Here is a 25,089-nt window from a genome sequence, read left to right as displayed (position 1 = left end):
CCGTAAGTCACCTTCTCAGGAATCCTTCTTTACGAAACCAGTAGTCAAGGATTTCTTAGAAGGTTTGAAAAAAGTTTTTCCACCCATTCGGAAACCCTCCCCTCCATGGGAGCTGAACATAGTACTATCAGAACTTTTGGGCCCTCCTTTCGAACCTATACACAAAGCCTCTTTGCAACACCTTACGTGGAAGACTGCTTTTTTGGTAGCCATTACTTCCGCAAGGAGGGTCAGTGAAATTCAGGCTTTGTCCTCCAAAGAACCTTACACAGTCTTTCACGACAATAGAGTGGTTCTACGAACTCATCCATCATTCCTACCGAAGGTGGTGTCAGAATTTCACATCAATCAGACTATTTCTCTACCAACTTTTTTCCCCAATCCGGAGACTCCGGCGGAGAAAGCTTTGCACTCCCTAGATCTGAAAAGAGTGCTAAAATTTTATTTGGATAAAACCAAGCTGATTAGACATTCCAACCACTTGTTTATAAATTATGGTAATTTGAGAACAGGGGAGGCAGCATCAAAACGAACCATATCAAGATGGATAGTTTCTTGTATTGTTAATGCATACCAGTTGGCTAACAAACAACTACTTGCTAGACCTAAATCACATTCCACAAGAGGAAAGGCAGCTACTGCTGCCCTCCTTAATAATGTTCCAATCTCTGAAATTTGTAAGGCTGCTACATGGAAGTCTGTACATACATTTACTAGACATTACTGTTTGGACTCAGATGCAAGAGCAGACGCCCAAGTTGGGCAAGCTCTGAGAAATTTGTTTGTATGATACATATCTATTCCTGCACTTCTATTGGACAGTCCGCAGAGTCAAGGGATGGGCTTGCTAATCTATTCAATGTTTATGACTATTGATGAGGATCCCCTGGAAGAGAAGGATAAGTTACTTACCTGTAAATCCTAGTTCTCTTCCAGGGGTATCCTCATCAAAGTCATAAACAACCCACCCTCCTCCCCGTACGCACGTCTCCTAGAAGTGCAGGACAGACTATCTTTCGAATCTGCTGCACAGCTTGTCACCGTAAAAAAGTACTGACCTAACTGTGAACCAACTGTCACCTCTCCTTCACCCTTGAGGCATGGTGGGATACTGGAGGTGCTCAGTGTCTTAAAGGCACGGTGCCAAAGTTTTTATGGTTCTCCTGTGTTAACCTGCATGCAGCCTATTGGCTAAGAATGCTCCAGTGTTTTTCAATGTAGTTTTTTCTCTTTTTTTCTCTGATGATTACTACTGCTTATTTCCCTAGGACCAGTGGTGGGGCTTTGGTAGATATTTTTTCTGGTATTGTAATTTTGAAAAGAATTTAAAAAAAAAAAAAATCCATAGAAATAAAGCGTTTTAGCCTGTTTATGATTATAGTCTGCATTGCTGTTTTACACATGTATATAGGAGTTTAGTATGAAAATTTGTCTACTAAAAATGCTATATATATTTTTTGTGCATATTTCATACTTTGTGTGTGTATTTTATATATGCTCCGGGGTCCCCGCACGAGGGCGGGAATATTCAATGTTTATGACTATTGATGAGGATACCCCTGGAAGAGAACTAGGATTTACTGGTAAGTAACTTATCCTTATCTCCTGAGCATGCAAAGTTTACCCCTACATTGGCTTCATTTCTAGGTAATGGAACTTCATACTTGTAGTCAGTAATGCACACCCATACTTGGAATAAGTATTCCTTTTCAGAGGTTAGTGGTATGGGTGCTTTATTTATAACAGTCTACAAAACAATTAATCTTGCTTTCTCAACTTTAGTATCTCTTCACACTCCCAGCACAGCCTTTCTGAGTTCTAAGGGACATTCAGCATTAATGATTTTCTTCCCCTTTGTGCTGTTGTGTCTAATGCCATGAAGGTTATCTCTCCAGAGTCCTCATTATAATTAATTTGGTTTCAACACCCCAACATAATTCTTTATTTGTTCATCCCTTTGATTTTGATTTATCCACTGCCACCAAGCTGTGTCTTCTGTTTAGTTGTTTTTGTTCTGTACTGCTCCTTTTCAATTTAATAGTTAGTCCACGTGTTAAATCTGGTTGATGCCTACATTGCTTCCCATAGTTTGTATTTCCAGTACATGCTCCATTTTAACATTTGATACTATTCACATTTGCTCTGTATTTACCACCTGATACTTGGAAGTGCAATATTATCCCGACTGGATCATACTGCCTTTGTAGGCTGGTATTACAAAGCAGCCAGTTGCGGCACGTGGGTGTTAAAGGGGGCGAGGCAGCGCGTGGCGGGGAGAATATTAATAATATAAAAGATAAAAATAGTAAACAATATATCTTACCTGCTGCTCAGTTCCTCCATCCTCTCAGCATGGACAGTCTCCCAGCCTGCCCTGTGGCCAATCCTAACACTGCATGAAAGCCGCGTTAGGATTGGCCAGAGCCCCCAGCCACTGCGTTCCCAGGCAGACTGGAAGCCGGTGCCTGCTCCCTCCAGCCTGGCAACACAGTGCTGGGTTAGAGAGAGCACAGTGCGCATATGTGTTTGGCCGGCCCAAGACGGCTGGCCAAACACACATGCACACTGTGGCACTCCCCCTCGTACCCGTCATTCCCCATGGCCCGCCCCTTTAACAACAAAATGATAATAAACATAGTAGAGGAGCCGCCATTGAAAGCAGCCTTGGTTCTACAACTGACAAGTATTTCACCCCACTTGTGGTTATGTAGTTAATCTATATAGAGGCATTTCTCAAACATTAATACTGGTTGTTCCAAATCCAAGTTCCGTACAACTCCATTTTGACATATGTTCATTCTTGGAACCTGGGGTTCTTGAAACATTTTATTGTATGTTGATTGGTTTGGAGAACCATGCCCTTGTTGCAGCTGTGTTCCAGAATCAGGGTCCAACCGGTATGAAATTATTTTCTGCATTTGCGTTAGATTATATTGGAAATTATTGCGAAGAATAAGTGAAACATGCCATTTGGAGCAAAGGATGGTGACAGATGATGGGTGCTGCAGCATCACTACTTGTCATTCAAGGAGTGAAAAACCCCATTGCGCAAAGAGGATTTCTACTTTCATTGACAAACAGCCCGGAGTAAAAGGTCCAAAATGTGCATGTGTCTCACATGGTTTCCAGGATCATTGACATGAAAACAAAGCAATATTAACAATCGGGCACCTTAGACAATCTTATTCCAGGATAAAGGCAGAATATGTCATCATACTCGAGGTTAAATTATCCCAAGTAAGGGAAGAACCCCGCTAAGTGCTGCGGCGCAGGAGCCGGATTAAAAGTGGCATTAGTTCAGATGCAGAGCAGGGTCTGTGGTAATATGCCTCACTCTTGGGTCTACTCATTTAACAAACTGTTTTATCCTGGACTAATCATACTCTCTGTGTGCCTCTGTTCATTGATCTGACAATATGTCAGCACTTTGAAAAACAGGCCTAGTGGAAAAATAAACAACCACCAATGGCATACTACCAGTACTGGTTCCCAGCAGTTTTCTTTCAGACATTCAAGGCAGTTAGTTTGTATCTCATTAAATGAAGGTGCCCCAGAAGTTGCCCTACCCTTCTTGTGTTACAGCTCTTTCCTCTCACAAACTAAAAAGCCCCTTTGTGGAAGCTCATAGAGACCATAAACAGTGAGACTTAACTTGTCATTTGAGAGTGCTAAAAGTGAGGGGTGGCACCAAAATACTGGACTGTGGGTGTCCCACGGTGCCTCTCTTTTAGACAAGAGCCTTGATTGCAGGACAAACCTGCTAAATGCTGTCCACCCTAGGCCCACAGGAGGACAGCTTGGGTTCCCCGTGTTGAAGGGCTGAGCGCAGGGCCTTGCACAACTGCTCACGCCTAGCACCAGACCTGGTGAATGGAAATGCAATTTGTGACGTTGTCTATATACTAATGCACAGGGGTGGCAAATCGACCAGCCTAGCAATCATTAATTATCAGGGGCGGTGAAGTAATCCACTTCCACCAGGGTTGACGAAATAGAAGATTTATTTGTAGTTACATGGATTATACAAGCTCCATCCACCAGCAGATCACACAATAGCCTCCTGCACCTTCCGCCGACCTACTCCAACTGCCTCTCAAAGCATTCTCTTAATGATGTCACATTCCATTCACACCTCATCACTTGATGGAACTTTACAGTATGTTTCTTAGATTCCACATCACCTGCCCCTCCCAACATAACAACATCAAAATAACTAAACAATAAACAAGCTATCATTAAACAAAACAGCATATAAACATGTAAAAAAAAATACAAATGTCCCTGAGACATATACACCAGCCTTGTGTTGCACACAGTCTGTTAGACGACTGGGTTTCACTATTTTCCGTTTCGGTCTCACCTTGATATCGAGTCCACTTTTTGATTCCAAGTGACCCACCCCACTTGGAAAATTAGCACACTTCACAACTCTATTGAGATTCCAGATCTTATAATCACTAGTTTTCACAATATTTAAAGCAATTTTGTGACTTTAAAAGGCCCTTTGTATTTTGAGAAAACACCTTCTTTTCTAGGAGACTTGATCTTAATCCAGTCACCCACCTTCACCACCATATTTTTTTCTCCAAAAATGTATTTCCTTTTGATTTTTTGTAGCCTCTCCTTTTCTCTCCAACCCTCAATATCTTCAACATGATCTTCTAAATCTTTACTTTTCTCCTGTAACCATTTGGGAGCAACTTCACCTATTGGCATCCTACTCCTAAACAGCTGAAAAGGGGAAACCCCTGTGCAAGAATGCGGTGTTAAATTATATTCATTAACCTTTTTTTTCCATTGCTTCCTCCCATCTCATACCATGCACTGAGGACAACTGTAAACATTCTTTGAGGACCTTGATAAAACGTTCAACAACATCATTAGACTCCGGATGGTACAGAGCTGCCTTTTTGTGTTTGATACCTCTCTCTCAAAAACATCTCCATTAACTCCGAGGTCAACTGAACCCCATTGTCCATGAGAATAGATGAAGGAAATCTCTCCCTCTCAAACAGCTCATCAGGGAAACCCATTACATCTTTAGTTTCCACCGAATTCACTACCTTAATCTCGGGCCATTTTGAGTACATATCTATGCAGACAATGACATATCGCTCATGTGAGTTTATTCTCACCGGACCAAGTATATCCAATGCTATATCAACCCACGGTCCTGTAGCTTCTTCCCTTATGGTCATTGGTTGTGTCCTAAATTTTAATACTTTATCAGATCGAACACATTCATGACAATTTCTGACCTCCCTCTACACCTGCATATCCATAGCAGGCCACCGGTAATTAGATCTTACCCTCTCCTTAGTTTTAGAGATTCCCATATGACTAGCATGGGCATGATTGTCCAGTCGGCTTCTTAGAGTAACTGGAGGAATAAGCTTGCTTCCCCTTACTAAGACGCCATCAACAACAGCCAATTCATTCCGCACCTGTCAATAAGCCAACACATCCTTACTACATTCACGTTTACTGCACCACTCCCCTTGTGCCACCTTTTGCAAAACTTCATCTGCCATGAATTCACTTCTCCATTCAGACTCATGTATCGCTTCATTCGTAACAAAACACACCTCTATCTCCTCATCAAAATCTCCCCCGCGAAATACTCTGCACTTCCTATATCTCCTTCTTCACATGGACCACATAATCTTGACAGACAATCTGCTTGCACATTCATCACTCTAGGTAAGTATGACACTTGGAATTCGTACTCTTGTAGGGCCACCGCACACTTATGAATTCGAAGTGAAACCATATCAATGCCCTGCTTCATAAATACCTCCTAAAGAGGCTTGCGATTCGTTATAATTTTAAACTCATGCCCCCAAAGAAACTTCCTTAACTTTCTCACTGCCAAGTACACACCTAGTGCCTCCTTTTCAACAACCGAATAGTTACATTCTGCTCCTCTAAGTCCCCTCGAAATTAATAATATGGTTCTACTTTTCTCATTCGCCTTTTGTATTAAAACTGCACCTAGCCCTTTAGAGCTTGTGTCAGCCATTAACATGGTCTCGTCCTTTGTGTTAAAACGTCCTAATTCCAATGTTTTCTTTATGCTTTCTTGAATGTCACAAAGTTCACTCTCACATTCTGCACACCAATTGTAGTCTTTCCCTTTACATAGTAGGCATCTCATCTTTGTTGTCCCATCAGCAAACCAAGGGATACATTTATTATAGAACTCTGCCATTCCTAGAAATGTCATTAACTCTTCCTTTCTCTTGGGAGCCAAAAGATTATTGATGGTGTTCACCAACTCCCTCTTGGTCGAATGCCCCCTTCTGAGATCTGTTGATCCAAGTACTCAATACTATCTACATCTATATTAAATTTTTCTACCTTTATTGTTAACCCATTTTTCTTCAAAGACGTTAACACCTCCGTCAACCTTTGGTCATGTTGTTGCGTAGTCGATCCAAATATTAAAGGATCGTCTTGGTAGACCTTTAGTCCCTTTATGCCCTTCACCACCTTTTCCATGGCCCTCTGAAAAACGGACGCAGCAGATAGTAGCCCAAAAGGTATTCTGAGAATTTTGTACGTACCAAAAGGAGTAATAAAGGTTGTAAGAGCTTAATTAGGGGGATGTAACATTATCTGATGGTACGCCAAGGTCAGGTCAAGTGTTGAAAAGTATTTAGCTCCATCTGAGGAACATAACATTTCATTTATGTTAGGAAGGGGATAATGAGCCACAATGACAGACTTATTAAGTTCTCTCAAATCAACTCACAATCTTGCATCACCATTGGCCTTTCGTGCCATAACAACAGGTGCCACCCATTCTGAAGCCTCAATTTCTTCTATAATGTAATTTTAAACTAATTGTATCAGCTTGTTCTTTCATTTTCTCTCTCACTACTAACGGGACCCCTCTCAGTTTAGCAATTTTAGGTTGGGCATTAGCTTTTAATTTGATCTCATAAACACAATTCCAAGACAACCTAGTTCTCTCGTAGGGGATTTCCATGTATAGTCATAAGCACTGAATAGTTCCGCGCGCCTGCGGGGACCCCGGAGCACTGATGTGAAGTATATTCTTAAGTGCAAACACCAGCCGTTTGAAGAAAAGGTCTGTCAAAAAACACTTAAGAATAACATTGTGCAGCCTATGTGAACAGCTACACAGGCCAAATTGTTGAAAAGAAAATCAATAGTAGTGTAAATTCATGTTCAAACACCTATTTATTCTGGAAATGTAATAACAAATACATTCTCATACTTTATTTACACCTCTGATGAGAATAAAACAATGCAGGGCAGTGTAGCCCATAGGCTGCCATTATACAGAATGTAAATAGAGCTGTGCCTTTAAGAAAGCAAAGTCTTCCTGTATCCCATCATGCACAGCAACAGGCAGTTGCCTCAGTTCTTTTTTCAGGCTCCTGCTGACAGGACCCTGAAGCATTGAGCTCTACCTCACAAAGCTTTTTGTGACAGAAATTCATTGAAATATCTTCTGAATTTCATTTTCACTCGACGTTTTTACCTTTGAGTGATCATTTTCTACTGATTTCTGTTACATTCTGACAGAATTTTGAGGTTTTTTTCTAGTTAGAAATACCTTCACTTTTTGATAAATGTCCTTCTTGTGGCAGAAAGAAGGCTAAAACAGATCCACATAGGGTCTGTATAATTTGTCTTCCATCCAGCCACAAACAGGAGTCGTGTGACATTTGTAAAACCTTCTCTAGAAGAACCTTTCGTGATAGAGAGAAGATCCGACTTCAGGCGAGAGAGGACAGGAGAAAAAGTGGCCATTCCACTACAGAGCGAGGAGAAGGTCAGGCTTCTACCAGGGCTCTACCTGTTTCCTCCATGACTCCTTCCAGACCTGCTGAAAAACGACATAGATCTCCGACGACGTCGAGAGCGTTGACGTCGAAGCAGGGAACGGCGCCAACATGTTCGCCGTCGAGGAGTGGTTCGCCGGCGAGAAAAAGACATTGTTCGCCGTCGACAGCTATTTCGCCGTCGAGGCGGCGAAGACACCCGACGTCGAGAGGATCTGGGTCGCCGTCGACACGGCGAACACAGTCCACGCCAAGGAGATCCGAGTCGGGCTCGCCGTCGACACGGCGAGGGAGATCGCCGTCGAGAGAGAGTGTTCGCCGTCGGAGGCGTTCACCGTCACTGCACCGACGTCGAGGGTCGTCGTCGAGAGGTTCGCAGTGGCGAGACGAGTCGACGTCTAGAGGCACTCGCCGTCACCGCAGTTCGACGTCGAGTAGTGCTTCGACGTCGAGAAGACCATCTAAGAGGCCTAGAAGGGTTTATACAACCTCGGAATCCTCTGCCTCGCTTATCCTACTTCCAGCATCGCCACAGCTCTCGCAAAGGCAGTCGCCGTTACCACAGACGCCGGTAACACCTACGGCTCCTCTTCCGGCGCCTCCTCCAGAGCCTGTTCCGAGGACCCCAACGCGATCTGCAGGGCGTTCTGGATATTCGTCGAGGCGTACATCTACCTCTAGGCACCGTCGTCAGGAATCACATCATGGACATTCTTCATCGTCCACACGGGACTACTCTCCAACCTTATCGGACTCACCGTCCCCAAGAGTGTCCCCCATAGATGATGTCAACACATTTCAGGAGGTCTTAGTGAGAGGGGCAACCAAGCTGAATATCCCGCTAGCAGCTCCGGCCCCATCGACATCAGTGATCTTTGAGACCTTGCATCAAAAGACATCTTCACGACCTTTACTTCCACTGGTTCCGGGTCTTATTGAGCCAGCAATGGACATTTTTCTCACGCCGGCTACAACAAAGTCTGCTCCTTCCAGACTCATTAAAAAGTACCGTCCACCAGAGCAAGATCCTCTATTCTTGAGGTCGGACCCAGTACCAGACTCGGTAGTTATAGTGGCAGCGAAGAAATCGCATTCGACGTCACAGTCTTCCTCTGCTCCTCCAGACAAAGAGAGCAGAAAGATCGATGCTGCAGGAAGAAAAGTATGCTCGACGGCATCCATCACCATGAAAGCAGCCAGTGCCACTGCTTTATTAGGGAGATATGATCGATCCCTCTGGGACTCTATACTGCAGTTCGCGGAGCATCTCCCTAGGGACAAAAGGGAAGATTTCCTAGAGGTCGTGAGCGAGGGAGCTATGGTTTCTAACCAGATTATAAGTGCTGCGGCGGATTCTTCAACACTATCCGCACATAACTATGCTCATGGTATAGCGCTCAGGAGACATGCATGGCTGCGGCTTACATCGCTTAAACCCGAAGCACAGCAGAGGATACAGAACCTACCTTTCTCAGGCTCCACTTTGTTCGGCTCTCATGCCGATGACGAGATGGCCAGAATGAAGTCGGAGCTGGATACCCTGAAAGCGGTAGGCATGGAGCGACCTAAAGAACAGCGAAAAGGATTCCGACCATATCAAAGAAGACTGTTCACCCACAGGTATCAGACTCCACATTGGACGTCTTCACGCCCTCAGCAACAGCAGCAGCAGCAGCATCAGAGGGGCTTCTCCAGAAGGTCGACAAGGGGTCGTTCAACACCTCAGACCCAGACACCTCGACAGGTGCCCGCGTCTAAGCCCTGAATCTTTGCTTCCCCCTCCTCCTTTACCCACTCCGGTAGGGGGAAGTATCTCAAATCATCTGGACGAGTGGCTACGCATCACATCAGACGCCTGGGTTTTGAATATTGTGAGACATGGTTAAGTTCTCAGATTCACCCGTCCTCCACCATCTGTTCCACCCAAAACAACCAACCGACACCTCGAAGCTCTTCAGTTAGAAGTCACCATCCTATTGCAAAAAAGAGCCATACAACCCGTCCCGATCAGCCAGCAAGGGAAGGGGATTTATTCGAGGTATTTCCTTGTGCCAAAAAAAGACAAGCAAGAGTTTCGTCCCATTTTAGACCTAAGGACAGCAAACAAGTGGATTCGCGAAGAGAAATTCAGGATGCTATCCTTGCACCAAATTTACCCACATCTTCGTCAGGGCGACTGGCTCTGTGCAGTTGACCTTTGCGACGCTTATTTTCATATTCCGGTGGCCAAGAAACATCGAAAATTCCTAAGGTTCACCGTCGGAAAACATCATTACCAATTTGCGGTTCTGCCCTTCGGCCTAAAATCAGCGCCGAGGACTTTTTCCAAATGCATGGCGGTGGTAGCCGCCCATTTGAGGAAGCATCGAATTTTTGTCTACCCCTATCTAGACGATTGGCTCATAAAGGCCTCCAGTTATCTAGAGACGCAACAACATTTCAAATGGACTCTACAGCTGTTACAGAAACTCGGTCTTCAAGTAAATCTCCTGAAATCCACAGCAACACCGGTTCAGAGGTTGCATTACTTAGGAGCCATTATAGATACAAATCTAGGAAAGGTGTTTCCTTCGGAGGAACGACGATTATCGATTCTCCAAAAGTGCAAACAACTGCAAGAGGCTCCACAGACCACTGCAAGAGTAATAGCTTCCCTACTGGGCTCGATGGCGTCTTGTATCCATCTCGTTCCCAATGCTCGCCTCCATATGAGACCATTACAGGAAAACCTGGAGGATCAATGGAGTCAACTAATGAACGAATGGGAGAACAAAGTCCTCCTTTCTCCCCACGCCTTACAGTCCCTCAAGTGGTGGTGTCTACCCGACAATCTCTTGGTGGGGATTCCGTTCCAACGACAGCCTCCAGCTCAAACCATCGTAACAGATGCGTCACTGCTCGGATGGGGAGCGCACATGGGACATCTTCGAGTCCAAGGCAAGTGGTCACAGAAAGAGAGTCTCTATCACATCAACCTGCTGGAACTTCGAGCGGTCCACCTTGCGCTCAAAGCTTTCCTTCCCTCTCTGAGAGCAGAAACTCTCCTTCTTCAGACGGACAACGTGGCCACCATGTACTATGTAAACAAACAAGGAGGCACCAGGTCCAGGATTTTATCCAGGGAGGCTCAGACAATCTGGCATTGGCTTCTAGCCAGGAACATGTCGCTAGTAGCAACTCACCTGCCGGGCATCCAGAATGTGCAAGCGGATGCTCTCAGCCGAGTAATGGACGAGAACCACGAGTGGGTTCTACACGACGACGTCGTTCATTCCATTTTCGCACTATGGGGTTCCCCCTCTATAGACCTGTTCGCAACCCCAGAAAACAAAAAATGCCAAAACTTCGCCTCCAGATATTACCATCCAGGGACACTGGGGAATGCCCTGTGGATAAACTGGTCAGGAGCATTTCTTTACGCCTTTCCACCGCTTCCCCTGATTCCGGCGGTCCTCCAGAAGTTATCCAATGCTCAGTCCAAAATGATCCTGATTGCTCCGGAATGGCCACGACAATGGTGGTTCCCAGACCTTCTTCACCGGTCACTCAAACCACACATCAGGCTCCCTTACCGTCCGGACCTGCTCACGAAGTTCGGAGGGCAGATATCTCATCCCAACCTCTCATCACTGAGTTTGGCAGCATGGCTCCTGAGCTAGTGCAATATGGACACTTGAACTTACCTCAGGACTGTATGGAAATCCTGAGAGAAGCTAAGCGCCCTTCCACACGATCCACTTATGCAAGCAAGTGGAAGAGATTTTGTGTGTGGTGTTTAGACAACAACATTGACCCGATATCCTGTGGAGAAGAGTCTATTCTGCCAAACCTCCTAACATTGGCAAAATCGGGCTTACAATTATCATCAATAAAGGTACATTTGGCGGCTCTAACAGCATACAGGAAGAGCCCATCGCAAACTTCCTTTTTTCGAATCCCAATTATTAAAGACTTCCTGGAGGGTTTAAAAAAGGTTTTTCCCCCCATTAGAAGGCCGTCTCCTCCATGGGAATTGAATGTTGTCCTATCGCGCCTGATGCTACCTCCATTCGAGCCAATACATAAGGCATCGCTTCAACATCTCACATGGAAAACTGCTTTTCTGGTGGCAATCACTTCAGCGCGTAGGGTCAGTGAAATCCAAGCCCTTTGCTCTCAGGAACCCTACACGGTTTTTCATTCTGCGAAAGTGGTAATGAGAACTCATCCAAATTTTTTACCGAAAGTCGTCTCCGATTTTCATGTGAATCAAACCATTTCACTTCCAACTTTCTTTCAAAATCCAGCTACTCCTGCTGAGAGAACGCTGCACTCTCTGGATGTAAAGAGGGTTTTGAAATTTTACTTGGACAGGACAAAATGCTTACGTAAATCACAACAGCTTTTTGTTAACTATGGCCCACTTAGAACAGGGTTGGGCACGTCTAAGCAATCACTATCCAGGTGGATTGTTTCATGTATAATGTTATGTTATCAGTTAGCGAACAAGTCCCTCGGTGGTAGGCCAAAAGCCCACTCTATTAGAGGGAAGGCAGCTACTACAGCCTTAATGAGAAATATACCTTTGGCAGAAATATGCAAGGCTGCCACTTGGAAGTCTGTCCATACCTTTACTCAGCATTACTGCCTTGATACAGACGCTAGGGCGGATGCACAGGTTGGACAGGCCTTGCTTAAGAACTTATTTGCATAACTTTAGTGTTTTGGCACTATTTTTTCTGTCTGCTCCACCGCGGTTATGGGGATGGGCTTGCTACTCTATTCAGTGCTTATGACTATACATGGAAATCCCCTACGAGAGAAGGAATGGTTTCTTACCTGTAACTCCAGTTCTCTCGTAGGGGTATTTCCATGATAGTCATAAGCAACCCTCCCTCCTCCCCGGTGGAGTTCACATAGAAAAAGTTGCCATAAATATGGTTGATGTTGGTACTCCAACAAAGCTTGTTCCAGGTTAAAAGCCTTCAAAAAGAACTGAGGCAACTGCCTGTTGCTGTGCATGATGGGATACAGGAAGACTTTGCTTTCTTAAAGGCACAGCTCTATTTACATTCTGTATAATGGCAGCCTATGGGCTACACTGCCCTGCATTGTTTTATTCTCATCAGAGGTGTAAATAAAGTATGAGAATGTATTTGTTATTACATTTCCAGAATAAATAGGTGTTTGAACATGAATTTACACTACTATTGATTTTCTTTTCAACAATTTGGCCTGTGTAGCTGTTCACATAGGCTGCACAATGTTATTCTTAAGTGTTTTTTGACAGACCTTTTCTTCAAACGGCTGGTGTTTGCACTTAAGAATATACTTCACATCAGTGCTCCGGGGTCCCCGCAGGCGCGCGGAACTATTCAGTGCTTATGACTATCATGGAAATACCCCTACGAGAGAACTGGAGTTACAGGTAAGAAACCATTCCTTCTTTTTTTTTTTTTTTTTTTTTTTTAACACCTCCGAAAATTTGTCAACACAGTGACAGTTATTATCAGAGGTATTACCAGATACTCTCTCTACCCTTGGAAATTCCTTAAGCTGGACCGGGGAACTTGCATTCGGGTCAAGGTAAACATACAAGTCATGTTGATGAAACTATCTGATTAAGGAATCACCTTTTATCGAAATGTAGGTCTTTGCAGTTATCAATTGTTCTGTAAACTCTATGGTTCCCCAAAAGTAATCCAACAGTTTGATTGGTTCTCCGCCATAACCCGTAGGTCTTATATCTGGTTTCATTAATTTGACTTTCCCCTTCAAATGATGATCATAAAATGTTTTAGGTATGAGTGTAATCTTTGCGCCCGAGTCAAATAAGATTTTGATAGCCTCACCATTCACTAAGATGGTGTCCATAGGGCCACTAATGGAACCACAAATATTTTGTAAAATGTCAATATCACCCACCAAATCAACCTCACGTCCTTCCTCTTCTCCTTGAACTTCCCTTATTTTCTTCATATCACCTTTCGATGTACAACACACTGCTAGATGGCCATTTTTCCCACAGTTGCTACAAATTACTCCCCAACCCGGAAATTTTTAATTATTAGCCGTATGGCCAGTTTTTCCACACCGAAAACACCTTCCTGTAAATATTTTACTAGACTGTGAAGTAGTCTTATTTTCTCATTCTGGTTGCATCTGCAGGCACGTTGCATACTCTTTATCTCAATATCTTCATTCCTGTATTTATCCGTGTTGCTTTTGCGAAGGACCTCCACACATCTTCTTGAATGCTCACTCGTTTTTGCAATCATTAATACTTCATCCAGTGAAGGGTTGTCTTTCTGCCACATATTTTCCTTGACTTCTCGAGAGAACACCCTAACAAGAATTGGTCTCGTAAATGTTCCTCACACGAGTTACCAAATGAACAGGTAGAAGCAAGTTTTCTCAATTCTGTTATATACTGTTCTGACGTTTCTTTTTGGTGTTGAGTTCTTTTGCCAAACGTATACCTCTCCAACACCATGCTAGCTTTAGGTAGATAATGTAGGTCCAACTTCTTTATGCAAACCTCCTTCTCATTCAAACCCGCTGCATCACTGTCAGGTCAGGAAGATTCTCAAAAACTTCCTGACCCTCCGTCCCAAGGCAAGGCATTAATAAAGACATTTTCCTCTCTGCACTGAGGGACGTTCCGCAAACTTACGCGTAGTTGAAGAAAACCGTTTTCCATTTTTTCCAACAAATTGGCTGATCACCTGGTGAAACTAGAAAAAACGGTGCTGCTGGTATATTCTGCATGATGTCAGAGATCGTAGTAATGTTAAGTGAAAGACAAGCAATGTTGTATAAACATCGAGGTTCAAAATAAAACGTCACAAGACCTTACCATCTTTTAAATCAATGAAGTAAACACAGAAACCCGTTGCCTGATTGATTTCACCAGTGCGTTCTGTCTGGAGTTGCTAGGCAACCCCAAGGAAGCGTAAATACCGAAGCGTTAGCGTTGCCTGAGTTATGGCTGTCTTTTCCGAAGCCTCATGCTGCTTCTCTTTAATCTGTCATGCCGTTTTGAGCCGCTGTCTTAACCCGGCTTGAGGTTGCCAGGCAACGAACACACCGCAGAAGCATTAATATGTTGCCGGGCTTGGAGCTGCCATCTTGACCCGGCTTGAGGTTACCAAGCAATGAACATGCCGCAGAAGCGTCAATAGGTTGCCGGGCTGGGAGTTGCCAGGTAACAAATACGCTTCCTCCTCTTTGGAGGCTCATCACGCCGCAAGAGCATCAGTACGTTGCTGGGCAACCCAGCAACGAACACGCTTCTTGCTACGCATCAACGTGTTGTCCAGCGACCACCACACCTTCAGGTTGCCAGGCAGCAGAAGCGTTGACTCACAGGGCCGCGCACGAGTTCAATAATAAAATATAATTTAAAGGTGAAACGATTAAAACAATTAGATCGCACCACCTTACCGTCCTTTAAATAAAAAAAAATTGAATTGACGTGTTGGGAGCTTGTTAAATAAACAAACTTTGTCCATACTTTGTACGTGGAGATTTGTGATTCCAAAATGCATGATCCCACCAATGTGGGAGATCCTCACCCTCTTGGGTGAGTGGGCACGGGCAACTCGGTGGGCTACTGGGAGGGCGGTGCTAGTACAGGGGGTGGCGGCTGCACCTGTAGCTAGGGTGGTTCCATAGGTGTCCGCCACCACCAGGGAGCTACCATTGGAGAAGGAATCAGAGTCAGTGTTTTTACCTCCTGTCTCCGCCGTGGTGCTCCCCTCGCCCTCCGTCCCACTGGTCCCCTCAGCATCGGTGGACTCTGCCTCCTGGGTCCTGTGGGATGCAGCTCCCTCAGTCGCCGGTGCCCGTGCTCCTCTGCCAGATTATGCTAATGCACGTATGGACAGGTTGACAGAAGAATATATGGGGGAGAGAGAGAAAGGGAGCACTGGGTCCATTACTGCACCAACACCACAGATGGCATACACATTACCATCACCCACAGGGATCAGGATTGAGCACTATGCATCGCACTGGCATTCCATTGGCTAGGTACCACAGCAAGATAAGAGTCAACCACCGCTAACTGCACCCCTCCTGGGGACCCACTAAGCCCTGTCTGACATGGAATGCACCCTAGCTAGGTTACCAGATTTTGCAATACACCCATTTCCCTGGAGCTGGATCACGCTGCAATGTCTGACCTGGCATTAAGGGGCACCCACTAACTAAAACCCCCCACCAGGAGCCCATGCCACCGACCAATTATTGTTGTTATGCTCACTGTACTCATCCCCCTGTGGCTGCTGTGATGCCCTCAAGCGCCCATCCAGCTCTGGGTAGTCCACCGCCAGAATGCGGACCATCAGGGGGGTCAGGTTCCACTGGGCCTCCGCGGTCTCCGGGCCCAGCGTCTCAGGTCCTCCCACCTTTTCCTGTAATGTGTGCTCTGCCTGCTGTAGACCCCCAGGGTCCGCACGTCCTTGGCGATGGCACACCACAATCCCTTCTTCTGATGGGCCCTGACCTGCAGCGGTAATACAGACAGGCGGACACCATTAACATACAATCCAGCCTGTCACACGTATGGCCAACAAATCCCATTTCCATCTCCATTGGCACACACATCACCCAGCGCACACCATGTACACTACCACCAGACATACCACTCCCCCAAATGAGACAATGCTTGCACACACATCTCCATGCAACCTTGTCACATGCATCGTGCCCAAGGTGTACTCATCTGTTTGTCTGGAGGCCCATACAGCTGTCCATACTGGGGTAGGACCCCATCCACCAAGTGCTCTAACTCCTCTGAAGGCAGGGGCCCTTTCCCCGGTCACATGGGCCAAGGGAGGATCCAGACACAGGTCACAGCTGCACACGCAGTGTACGTGTTGTCCTGTGGAAAGTCAGGAATCAATTGAGGTTATAGACAGAAAATGGTGGTCACGTCCGCTGCAGTGTACACAGTCACCGTCCCCGGTGATCCCCATTGGCCACTGTACTCCATAGAGCCACATATTAGCCAATGAGGAATAGAACGGTGGTGCAAGACCGCCTTCCGCCATGACGTCCAACACCGGCGGAGTTACCTCACTTCCACCTGTCCCTACATACAGGACAGACGGTCACCATTTTATGGTGGTGGACTACATACAGATAATCGAGAACTGCGTCATTGCTATAATTTGAGCATACATTGCTATTCCCATTGTCCCTTCACATTACTGCTCTATGTACACTGAGGTGGTAGTTCCATTGTTCAAATTGTGACACCCTACTTACTTTTGTGTCCCTTAGATACCTACCACTGCGGAGGAATCGGAGGAGGAGACAAGACCCCATGTACAGACCCCTTGTGGACTTGGCTACACTGGAGGACAGACACACAATACTGACCTATAGACTGGACAGGTCCACTATCACAGAGCTGTGTGCTCAATTGGAGCCAGATCTGATATCAGCTATCCGTCATCGCACTGGTACCTTCCCTCGTCTGCAGGCTCTCAGTGCTCCATTTCCTGGCAGCTGGTTCTTTCCAAGTAACAGTGGGCTTGGCAGCAGGAATGTCACAGCCAATGTACTCAATCGTGCTGGCAAGGGCTTTGTCTGCCTCGGTCAAACACATGTGGAGCTACATTGCTTTCCCCCAGGTGGAAGATTTGCCCACTGTGAAGGCAGGATTCTATGTAATGGGACATATACCCAACATTATTGGGGAGATTGACGGAACACATATTGCATTTGTCCCCCCAACACCACAACCACAATGAACAGGTGTTAAGGAATCGGAAGAGTTTCCACTCACTCAATGTGCAAATGGTGTGCCTGGCTGACCAGTACATCTCCCACGTCACTGCCAGATATCCTGCCCTGGTGCAGGACACCTTTGTCCTACGGAATAGCAGCATCCCAAATGTGATGGCACAACTACAGAGGCACAGGGTGTGGCTTATAGGTGAGCCTGAGTCCCCACCCAATGCATGTCGGTGTATGCCTTCAGGAGGCATACACACAGTGTGTCAGGCTAATGTTTGTCCCTCAATACTTCAGGTGACTCTGGCTACCCAAACCTATTGTGGCTCCTGACGCCTGTGAGGAATGCCATAACAGGGACTGAGAATCAGTATAATGATGCACATGGGCGAACCAGGCATATCATGGAACGTACCTCCAGCCTCCTGAAGGCCAGGTTCAGATGCCTCCATCTGACAGGTGGATCCCTGTGCTACTCACCCGAGAAGGTCTGCCAGACAGTAGTAGCATGTTGCACAACCTGGCCCTCAGATGACATGTGCCTTATCTGCAAGAGTAGGAGATTGGAAATGCCCCTGTGGCTGCAGTGGACCCTGAGGACAGTGAGGATGAGGAGGCAGAGGATGAGGATGTGGACGATAGAAAATCAGTTATACGTCAATACTTCCAATGACACACAGGTGAGACAGTAGAACTAACCATTCCTCTGACTATTGGTGTTTTCAATGTGGTTGTAGCAGGATGGCATTCAGTTCTCCCCCTGGCGCACAGCTGACCTCCGACTGTCCCTGTCCCCCTGTGCCTGTGTCCCCTGAACGGTGTGCCCACTGCCACTGACCCCAGGACCCTGATTGTCTAGCGTGTGAGGTGTGGACTGGGGTCCCTGTACAGGTGGGCACACTGCTGATTGACGTGTCCTGGGGACAGAGGTGTGGGGATGTTGGGTGGTTGCTGTGGTGTTGGTTACTGAGGGGGAGGCTCTGTGGTGGACTGGGACTGGGAGTGGGCTGGGGTGAGGTGGCCGACTGACCAGTGGTCCCTGATGGGCCTGGTTGTTCATCCAGAAGTCCAGAGTTACTGTCATCACTGGGGGCATCTTTTGTTGGGAGACTGGTTAGTCGTGGCACCTCCTTGCTGCTGGGATTGGCTGGGGCACCTGTGGGGATGTAAGTGATGTATTATGCTTCATGTCTGTGACATATTGTACATCCCTAGCCTTCCCCTCTATCGTGGCTGTTGCCCTGCCACCTTTGTTTGAGTATGGTGATGTATTGTGTGATTGTTAGTACTCCATGCTGTCCATGCTTTGGTGATTGGTGTACACGCAGGGCTGGAAGGGCTGTCCATGCATTGGTATGGCATGCAGGGCTTTTTCATTGGGGTTGGTCACATGTGTAGGTGCACTGTGTGGAATGGAGTGGAATGATGGGAGTCAGGGTGAGGGGGTGAGATGTCATGCATGTATGGAGGGATGATAAGTAGTAAGTATTGACTCACCAGTGTCCAGTCCTCCGGCTACTCCAGTGAGTCCCTCAGGATTGCCCAGACTTACTCCTCCCATGCTGTGAGCTGTGGGGGAGGAGGTGGGGGTACACCACCAGTCCTCTGGATGGCGAGCTGGTGCCTTGCTGCCACGGAACGTACCTTCCCCCGTAGGTCGTTCCTCTTCTTCCTGATGTCGTCCCGTGTTGTTGGATGCTGTCCCACGGCGTTCACCCTGTCTCCGGCATAGCTCCATCTTCCTGGTAATGGATATCTGCTGTAATTGTGTTCCAAACAGCTATAGCTGACTACTTCCTCCACCATAACCCGCAACTCCTCATCAGTGAAGCGGGAGTGCCTTAGTGGGGACATGGGTGTTGTGTGGTGTGTGTGTGTTGTGCGGAGGGTGAGTGATGTGATGTGATGGGGTGTGGGACGAGTGACGGATGAATGGGTGTTTGTGGTGTGTGTGTGTGTAGTTGTCTCTGTGATATTCGTTTCTGTCTCGTGGCAATTTTTGGTGTTCGTAAAAGGTTGTGGGTAATGTGGGTTTGTGTTTTATAGTGCTGTGGTGGGTGGGTGTGGTGTGTGTATCAGTGTCAGGTGTGTGTTTTTGGTACTGGCCAATGTTGTGTGGTTTTGTATTTGGGTGGCCATTGAGACTGCGCCGGTGTGTACCGCCAATGGTTTACCAACGTTGAATGTCCTCCGTGGTGATTCGTGGGTCTTAACGTAGTGGGAGTTGTTTTGTTGGCGTAATGGTATGGGTGGTAGTACCGACAGTTTAACACTGACCTTTGGACTGGCAGATATGTGTTTGTGGCAGTAGTCTGTTGGTTTGGTGTGTATGTGTTATAATATGGCAACGGATGTTCGCATCCGCGACAGGATTGTTGGTAGCCGTCACCGCAGCGGTAAGTGGGATTTACCGCCATTGTCATAATGAGGGCCATAGTTCTTTCTGCATTTTAAAATGTTTTACAGAATTAGATGTGGAAGATATTTAAGAACGCATAGAAAATGAGTCATCCTTCTGTCTTTCTAAAGCACTAACCATAATTTCTGTAACAAAGTTTCCTCTTTTTTGTTCATTTCTAAAGGAAATGTGTTAGGTTTTGTAACTTTGAATCCATCAAAATGGCTTCCGGTATGCCACACGTTTGTCATAAATACAGAAAGTTAGCATTCTAGTTGTTTATTAGAAGACTGGGAAAATGCAGTAGAACACTGGGAAGATAACAGACAGACTGCTGCTGTAGTTTGAAGTACATTTTTAGCCTGCTTGTCAGTATAACGTATTGACATGGGTAAGAAAGATATTTGAGAACTCATAAAAAATGTATCCTCATTTTGGCTTTGCAGAGCGCTAACTATAATTTCTATGGCAAAAAATAGCCCCATAATTTTGTTACTTTCTAAACAAAATGCTTTACGTTTTACAGCTTAAATTCTATCATGACGGCTTCACACTTTAATCACAAAAACATAGTGTTAGCAGTCTAGTTGTTCATTAGAACAGTGTTAGAAGCTGCAGTAAAATATCGGGGAATCAACTGAAGACTGATGCTGTTGGAAATTCATGTTTTACTCAAATTATCAGACTTTATTTTCACATGGCTTTGGAAGATAGTGTGAACTTATAGAAAATGTGTTTCACCTTCCATTATTTAAATGGGAAAATCATGGGAGGATTTTTTTTTTTATTAAACGTGACTCATCAGATACCAGCAGAGTATCATGATATACCACATGATAAAATCAACCAAGAACTCACTAGTATTCAGAAAATTAGTTAAGCATCATCAACAAATTATTGAAATTGTGACTAAAATCAGTTAGTGCCATATGTATGTGTTCCTTTTCATAATTCTCACAACTTGGCATTCTCATCAGTGTATTTCAGTGAGGACCATGTCCCTAAATCCCTGTAGTGGCTGCCAGCTGGCCAATCAAGGGGAGTTCCTTTGAAAACTGCCCCCTCCTGACAAAAACAAGTTAATGGGTGTCAAGGTGTGCTTACCCTGCCCACTATGTTGTTTTAATTCATTTTCAGGATGCAGGAACCATACCCCTGAGTCCTGGAGTGGCTACCACAACATATGTTCATGTTGTGGACAGCGAGTCAGTGTTGCTAGTCTTCTTTAAAGTGGCTAATTAGAGCATATTTGTACACCTACAGTACAGATATATCGATTTTTTTCTTTTAGCCCCTTCATGACCTCACCGAGCAACTCTTTAAACACAGTTTTCTTGAAAAATGGATGAACTGATTTACACCAAATCAAAAAACATGGTTTCCAAGTTAAATTAAGTTTTAACTTTTGGCTAACTTGGTTTAATTGCATTCTTCTGTTTTTTTTCTTTTTTTTTTTGTATCCGCGACAGACATGGCCTATGGGAATTAACATGGGAAGTCAATGATTAGGACATTCCCCCCCCTTCCCCAACCCCTGCCCTTTCTTGGCCCCTGCTGCACTGAACATCCTGAAACTCCTAGAATGGAGCTGAAATACATGAAGTTTGTTTTTTTTGGAATGCTTTGTGTAGTTGCGTCAAACTGTGCTAAACTTATTAGCAAAACAAAAATACACTTCCTTTGGAAACGGTGGCCTAACTATAGCTAGACAGGCGCAACCTCCATACTGTAATATATATAGATTTAGGGCCAGATGTTTGAAGCATTTTAACGATTGCCAATGCATTTGGCATTTGTGACAGTTAAATTGCTTTCTGCCATGAAATAATCCCATTTTAGCAGACAGAAAAGGTGTTCTAACTCCTAAAATAGGATTACGAATGGATACTGATTTGGTATTTGGAAGGGGCTGGGTTGTAGGCATCCCTTCCAAATACCGATTTATTGTCTCATATATCAGTGCTTTGTGGCGGAAATCTGGGAAATTTTACTGACTCCTTAGTTGGGGTGGCAACACATTCACAAAAGGGAAAGTAGACCTTTAAGGACCCCTTCATCTCTGTGATTTTGAAAAAATTTTGTTGGGGAATAGCCAGTGATCCAGGGGAGCACTACCAACTCTCAAACAAACAAAAAAGTAAACTTTTCTTTTTAGTTGCAGCCCCATTTCCTTTAAGGAAAACAGGCTGCATTAAAAAAAAAAAAGACTTAATAGGCAGTCTTTAGACATGGTTATCTCCTGACCTCAGCAGCCCACCATCTGCACGACAGCCTCCAATCGGAGAGAGTCGCAATTTGTGACTTGCTTCATGAATATTAATGAGGTATGTCCGATTGCGATCAACTTCGAATCAAATGTTTCTGAACTGACTTATTTGTTTAAGGGTTGGTTTAGATCCGGCCCTTTGTTCCTCAGATTGTCGAATTTTCCTGTGCATTACATAAAGCCCATAAGCAAAGAGCCTTTATCCAGTTCGAAACATGTTCCTTCTTTCATCTCTACTTCTATATTATCATGAAGATGATCCATGAGCCCAGACATTCCAGCATTCCAGTTAGTTGCTTGTGTTTTTACTGTTATTTTGGTTGGTTCGCAGTAATTAAACAAGCATTTGCAATGCAATGGGTCTCACGTTTGCTCGAGTAAGAGCTATTTGCATTGTAAATTCTGAACTTGACATTTCTTGCCACATAAATTGAAATAAAAAGTAAAACTGAAGTTCGCTCGCAGTCAAAAGTATTATCGGCAAAAATGCAATTATCCATGTAACAGGGTCGATGTGATACAAAGCGCTCTACTACTTCCTAGCAAGATCGCGCTGCATATGAATTAAATAGAAAAAAGTAGTCCCGAAACCATACAAAAACACGGAGCCTTGTATGTTTTCAGTAGTTAACTGGTGCACTCAAGGAGGGCTAAAAACCGGAAAAGGCATGACGTGTGCATGCCTTTCACTAATTACAACAAGCTAATTTTAAAAGGCAAGCTCACGAACCAACCAAACTCATGGGCGCGGTTACAAGCCCATAGAGAGATTACAGCAGAGACAGAGCGCTTTGCGCTTGACCCTAAAAAGGGTCTCAAAAACTGTCTGCTCTTTTTAAGCTCTCTCTTGAACTCTAAGCAATCTTTTGAAGTTTACCAAATTGTTAATAAAAATCTATTTTATGATTCCTACTACCTCCTACACTGAGCCAATCCCCTTGTAAGATATCCTGTATTTTTATGCCTTCAGGAACAGCTCATCCATTGCACCCAACACTTATGCTGTCCCTCTGCACTATCTGTCTAAGAGTTTTGTATAATGCTAGTACATGTTACTTAAGAGCTCTGGGTAGGCTGACACGTAGGCACTATAGGCAATAAAATGCTGCTTGTTTTCCTCTGTTTGATGTACCATAGTGTGGCTGGCTTCAAGGATCGAGAGGCGGTTAATTTGAAGATCTGTTGATGGTACCTGTGTGCCACTCAGCCTATTGTTTGTTGCAATAAAACTACATATCCCATTAGTTTAAATCATGTGTTCTGAAGCAAACTCAGTACCTGTAATAGGATATTGAATATGGATACTCTTCAAATGCATCAGCCTTTTCTTTATTCCCTTTTCTTGCTCGACATGAGTAACACATTTTCAATTTGGAATCCTTATTTTTGGCGCTAAACCGTTTGATTTGGGAGGCTAATTATCCAAGACTGGCTATAAAATTTCCTTTCATTAGTAACCTGGTAAAATGGTAGTAGATATGTGGTTTACAAATCTACTTTTCTAAAAACCCTTTTTTAAATATGTTACTTCAAATTCAAATCTAAGGAGACTCTGCCCCGCTCCAGCCATCAGCCTTGTGCCATAACTTTTACTGATGCCACATGCAGAGGTGGGCCACGATTCCATTCTTCAGCATTTACCTCCAAAGAGCACTTTTTTTTAAGGTGATCTGAATTCGGATTTACTTCCAATTTGTCTGTGAATGAGTCCTATGCAGTGCATCACAGGGCTGTTCCTTTACTCTTGATTCCCGGGAACTTCCTTCCATAGTGCGCAGAGTATTGAAACCACACATCCAATGACAATAGAAATAGTTAGGGCATCACCACTGTACGGCACCTTTGCACTTCCAACTTACAGACCCCCTGTGCTCAGAAATACGACCATTCACTGCTTGTTCTGCTTCTCCGCGCTCGTTTCCTCGTTATAAAGTCTGGTGAAGGGGACTGGAGTAACAGGGGATGGGACTGGTTGAAGGTTTGCATGTTACTGCTTCTGTAAACTGGTTTCTGCTCTGTGATTTTGTACGTTTGTAGATGTCCCTTGTTGCACATTTTATCTTGCGTGATTTTGCCTGTCTTTGTTTTTTACGTGGTGGTTTTGAAGTCGTGGGTTTTATGGGAAGAAGGGGTTTGCCTCGTTCTTTAAGTCATCGACGCTGCCTGCCTCTCAGACTGAGACACTGCCTCTTCACCCTGCCCCCAGGCGGCCGTCGCCAACCATGAGCATGCGGGACACCTTCTGCACTTCCTCGGTCAGCAGCAGCAGCAACTCCGGCTCCTGCAAGGGCAGTGACGGCAGCCCTACTCCAAGGTAAAGACATGGCCGTGCCAGGCCCACGCGCTGCATGATTTCTTTTTAGAGCAATTGTACCCTGGTTTAGCGGCTTGAGGCTCTAAGGGCACATGGTGCTGGTGTAGGAGGACCAGCTGTACAGGGCCGGCTTTAGAGCTGGTGGCGCCCGGTGTGACAATCTCCTCAGATTCTCTCACTACCACCCTGCAAAGGTGCCCCTCATCTGTCAATAGCCACTTCCTCGTATACGTTCCATTTGTGTCCATTTGTGTTAAAGCGCTGGCAAAGGCAGGCTGTACTAATCCACTCAGCTATTCACATAAAACATAGATCTGTTCTTTGCAGCAGGCACAGTAACCCTCTGAGCTACGTCATTGCGAATCTAAACTGCGCCAGGCAAAATTCCATTCCCTCTCTTTAGCAGGAACATTAATCACAAGAGTTATCTTGACATTTTTATTGCTGCCTGAAAGCACAAGGAACTCTGCAGCAGGTGCTTTTAAATCGAAAGTTATTGCGCAACAAAGCGCGCCCCCTGAGGTCAGTGTCCTCCCTCCAGGTCAGCGCCCAGTGCGGCCGCACCAGTCAGTCGCACTGC

The 25,089-nt window shown here is 45.2% G+C and overlaps 1 protein-coding gene across 4 annotated transcripts in view; it reads left to right on the top strand.

Moving 5' to 3' along the window:
* Nucleotides 1-25,089, top strand: part of SNPH (syntaphilin) — a 112,471-nt gene that overhangs the window by 71,815 nt on the left and 15,567 nt on the right. For 2 of the 4 annotated variants that reach the window (XM_069243303.1, XM_069243304.1), the window contains exon 3: nt 24,402-24,509. In XM_069243303.1, coding sequence (XP_069099404.1) covers nt 24,402-24,509 — 108 coding nt within the window. Of the gene's footprint in view, nt 1-24,302; nt 24,510-25,089 lie in introns of all 4 variants that reach the window. The other 2 variants (XM_069243301.1, XM_069243302.1) reach the window with 1 other exon arrangement.

Source organism: Pleurodeles waltl, chromosome 7 (genome assembly GCF_031143425.1).
Source record: "Pleurodeles waltl isolate 20211129_DDA chromosome 7, aPleWal1.hap1.20221129, whole genome shotgun sequence".
Taxonomy (NCBI): Eukaryota; Metazoa; Chordata; class Amphibia; order Caudata; family Salamandridae; genus Pleurodeles; species Pleurodeles waltl.
Note: the sequence above shows the minus strand (reverse complement) of the source record. Positions and strands in the feature narration are given on the sequence as shown.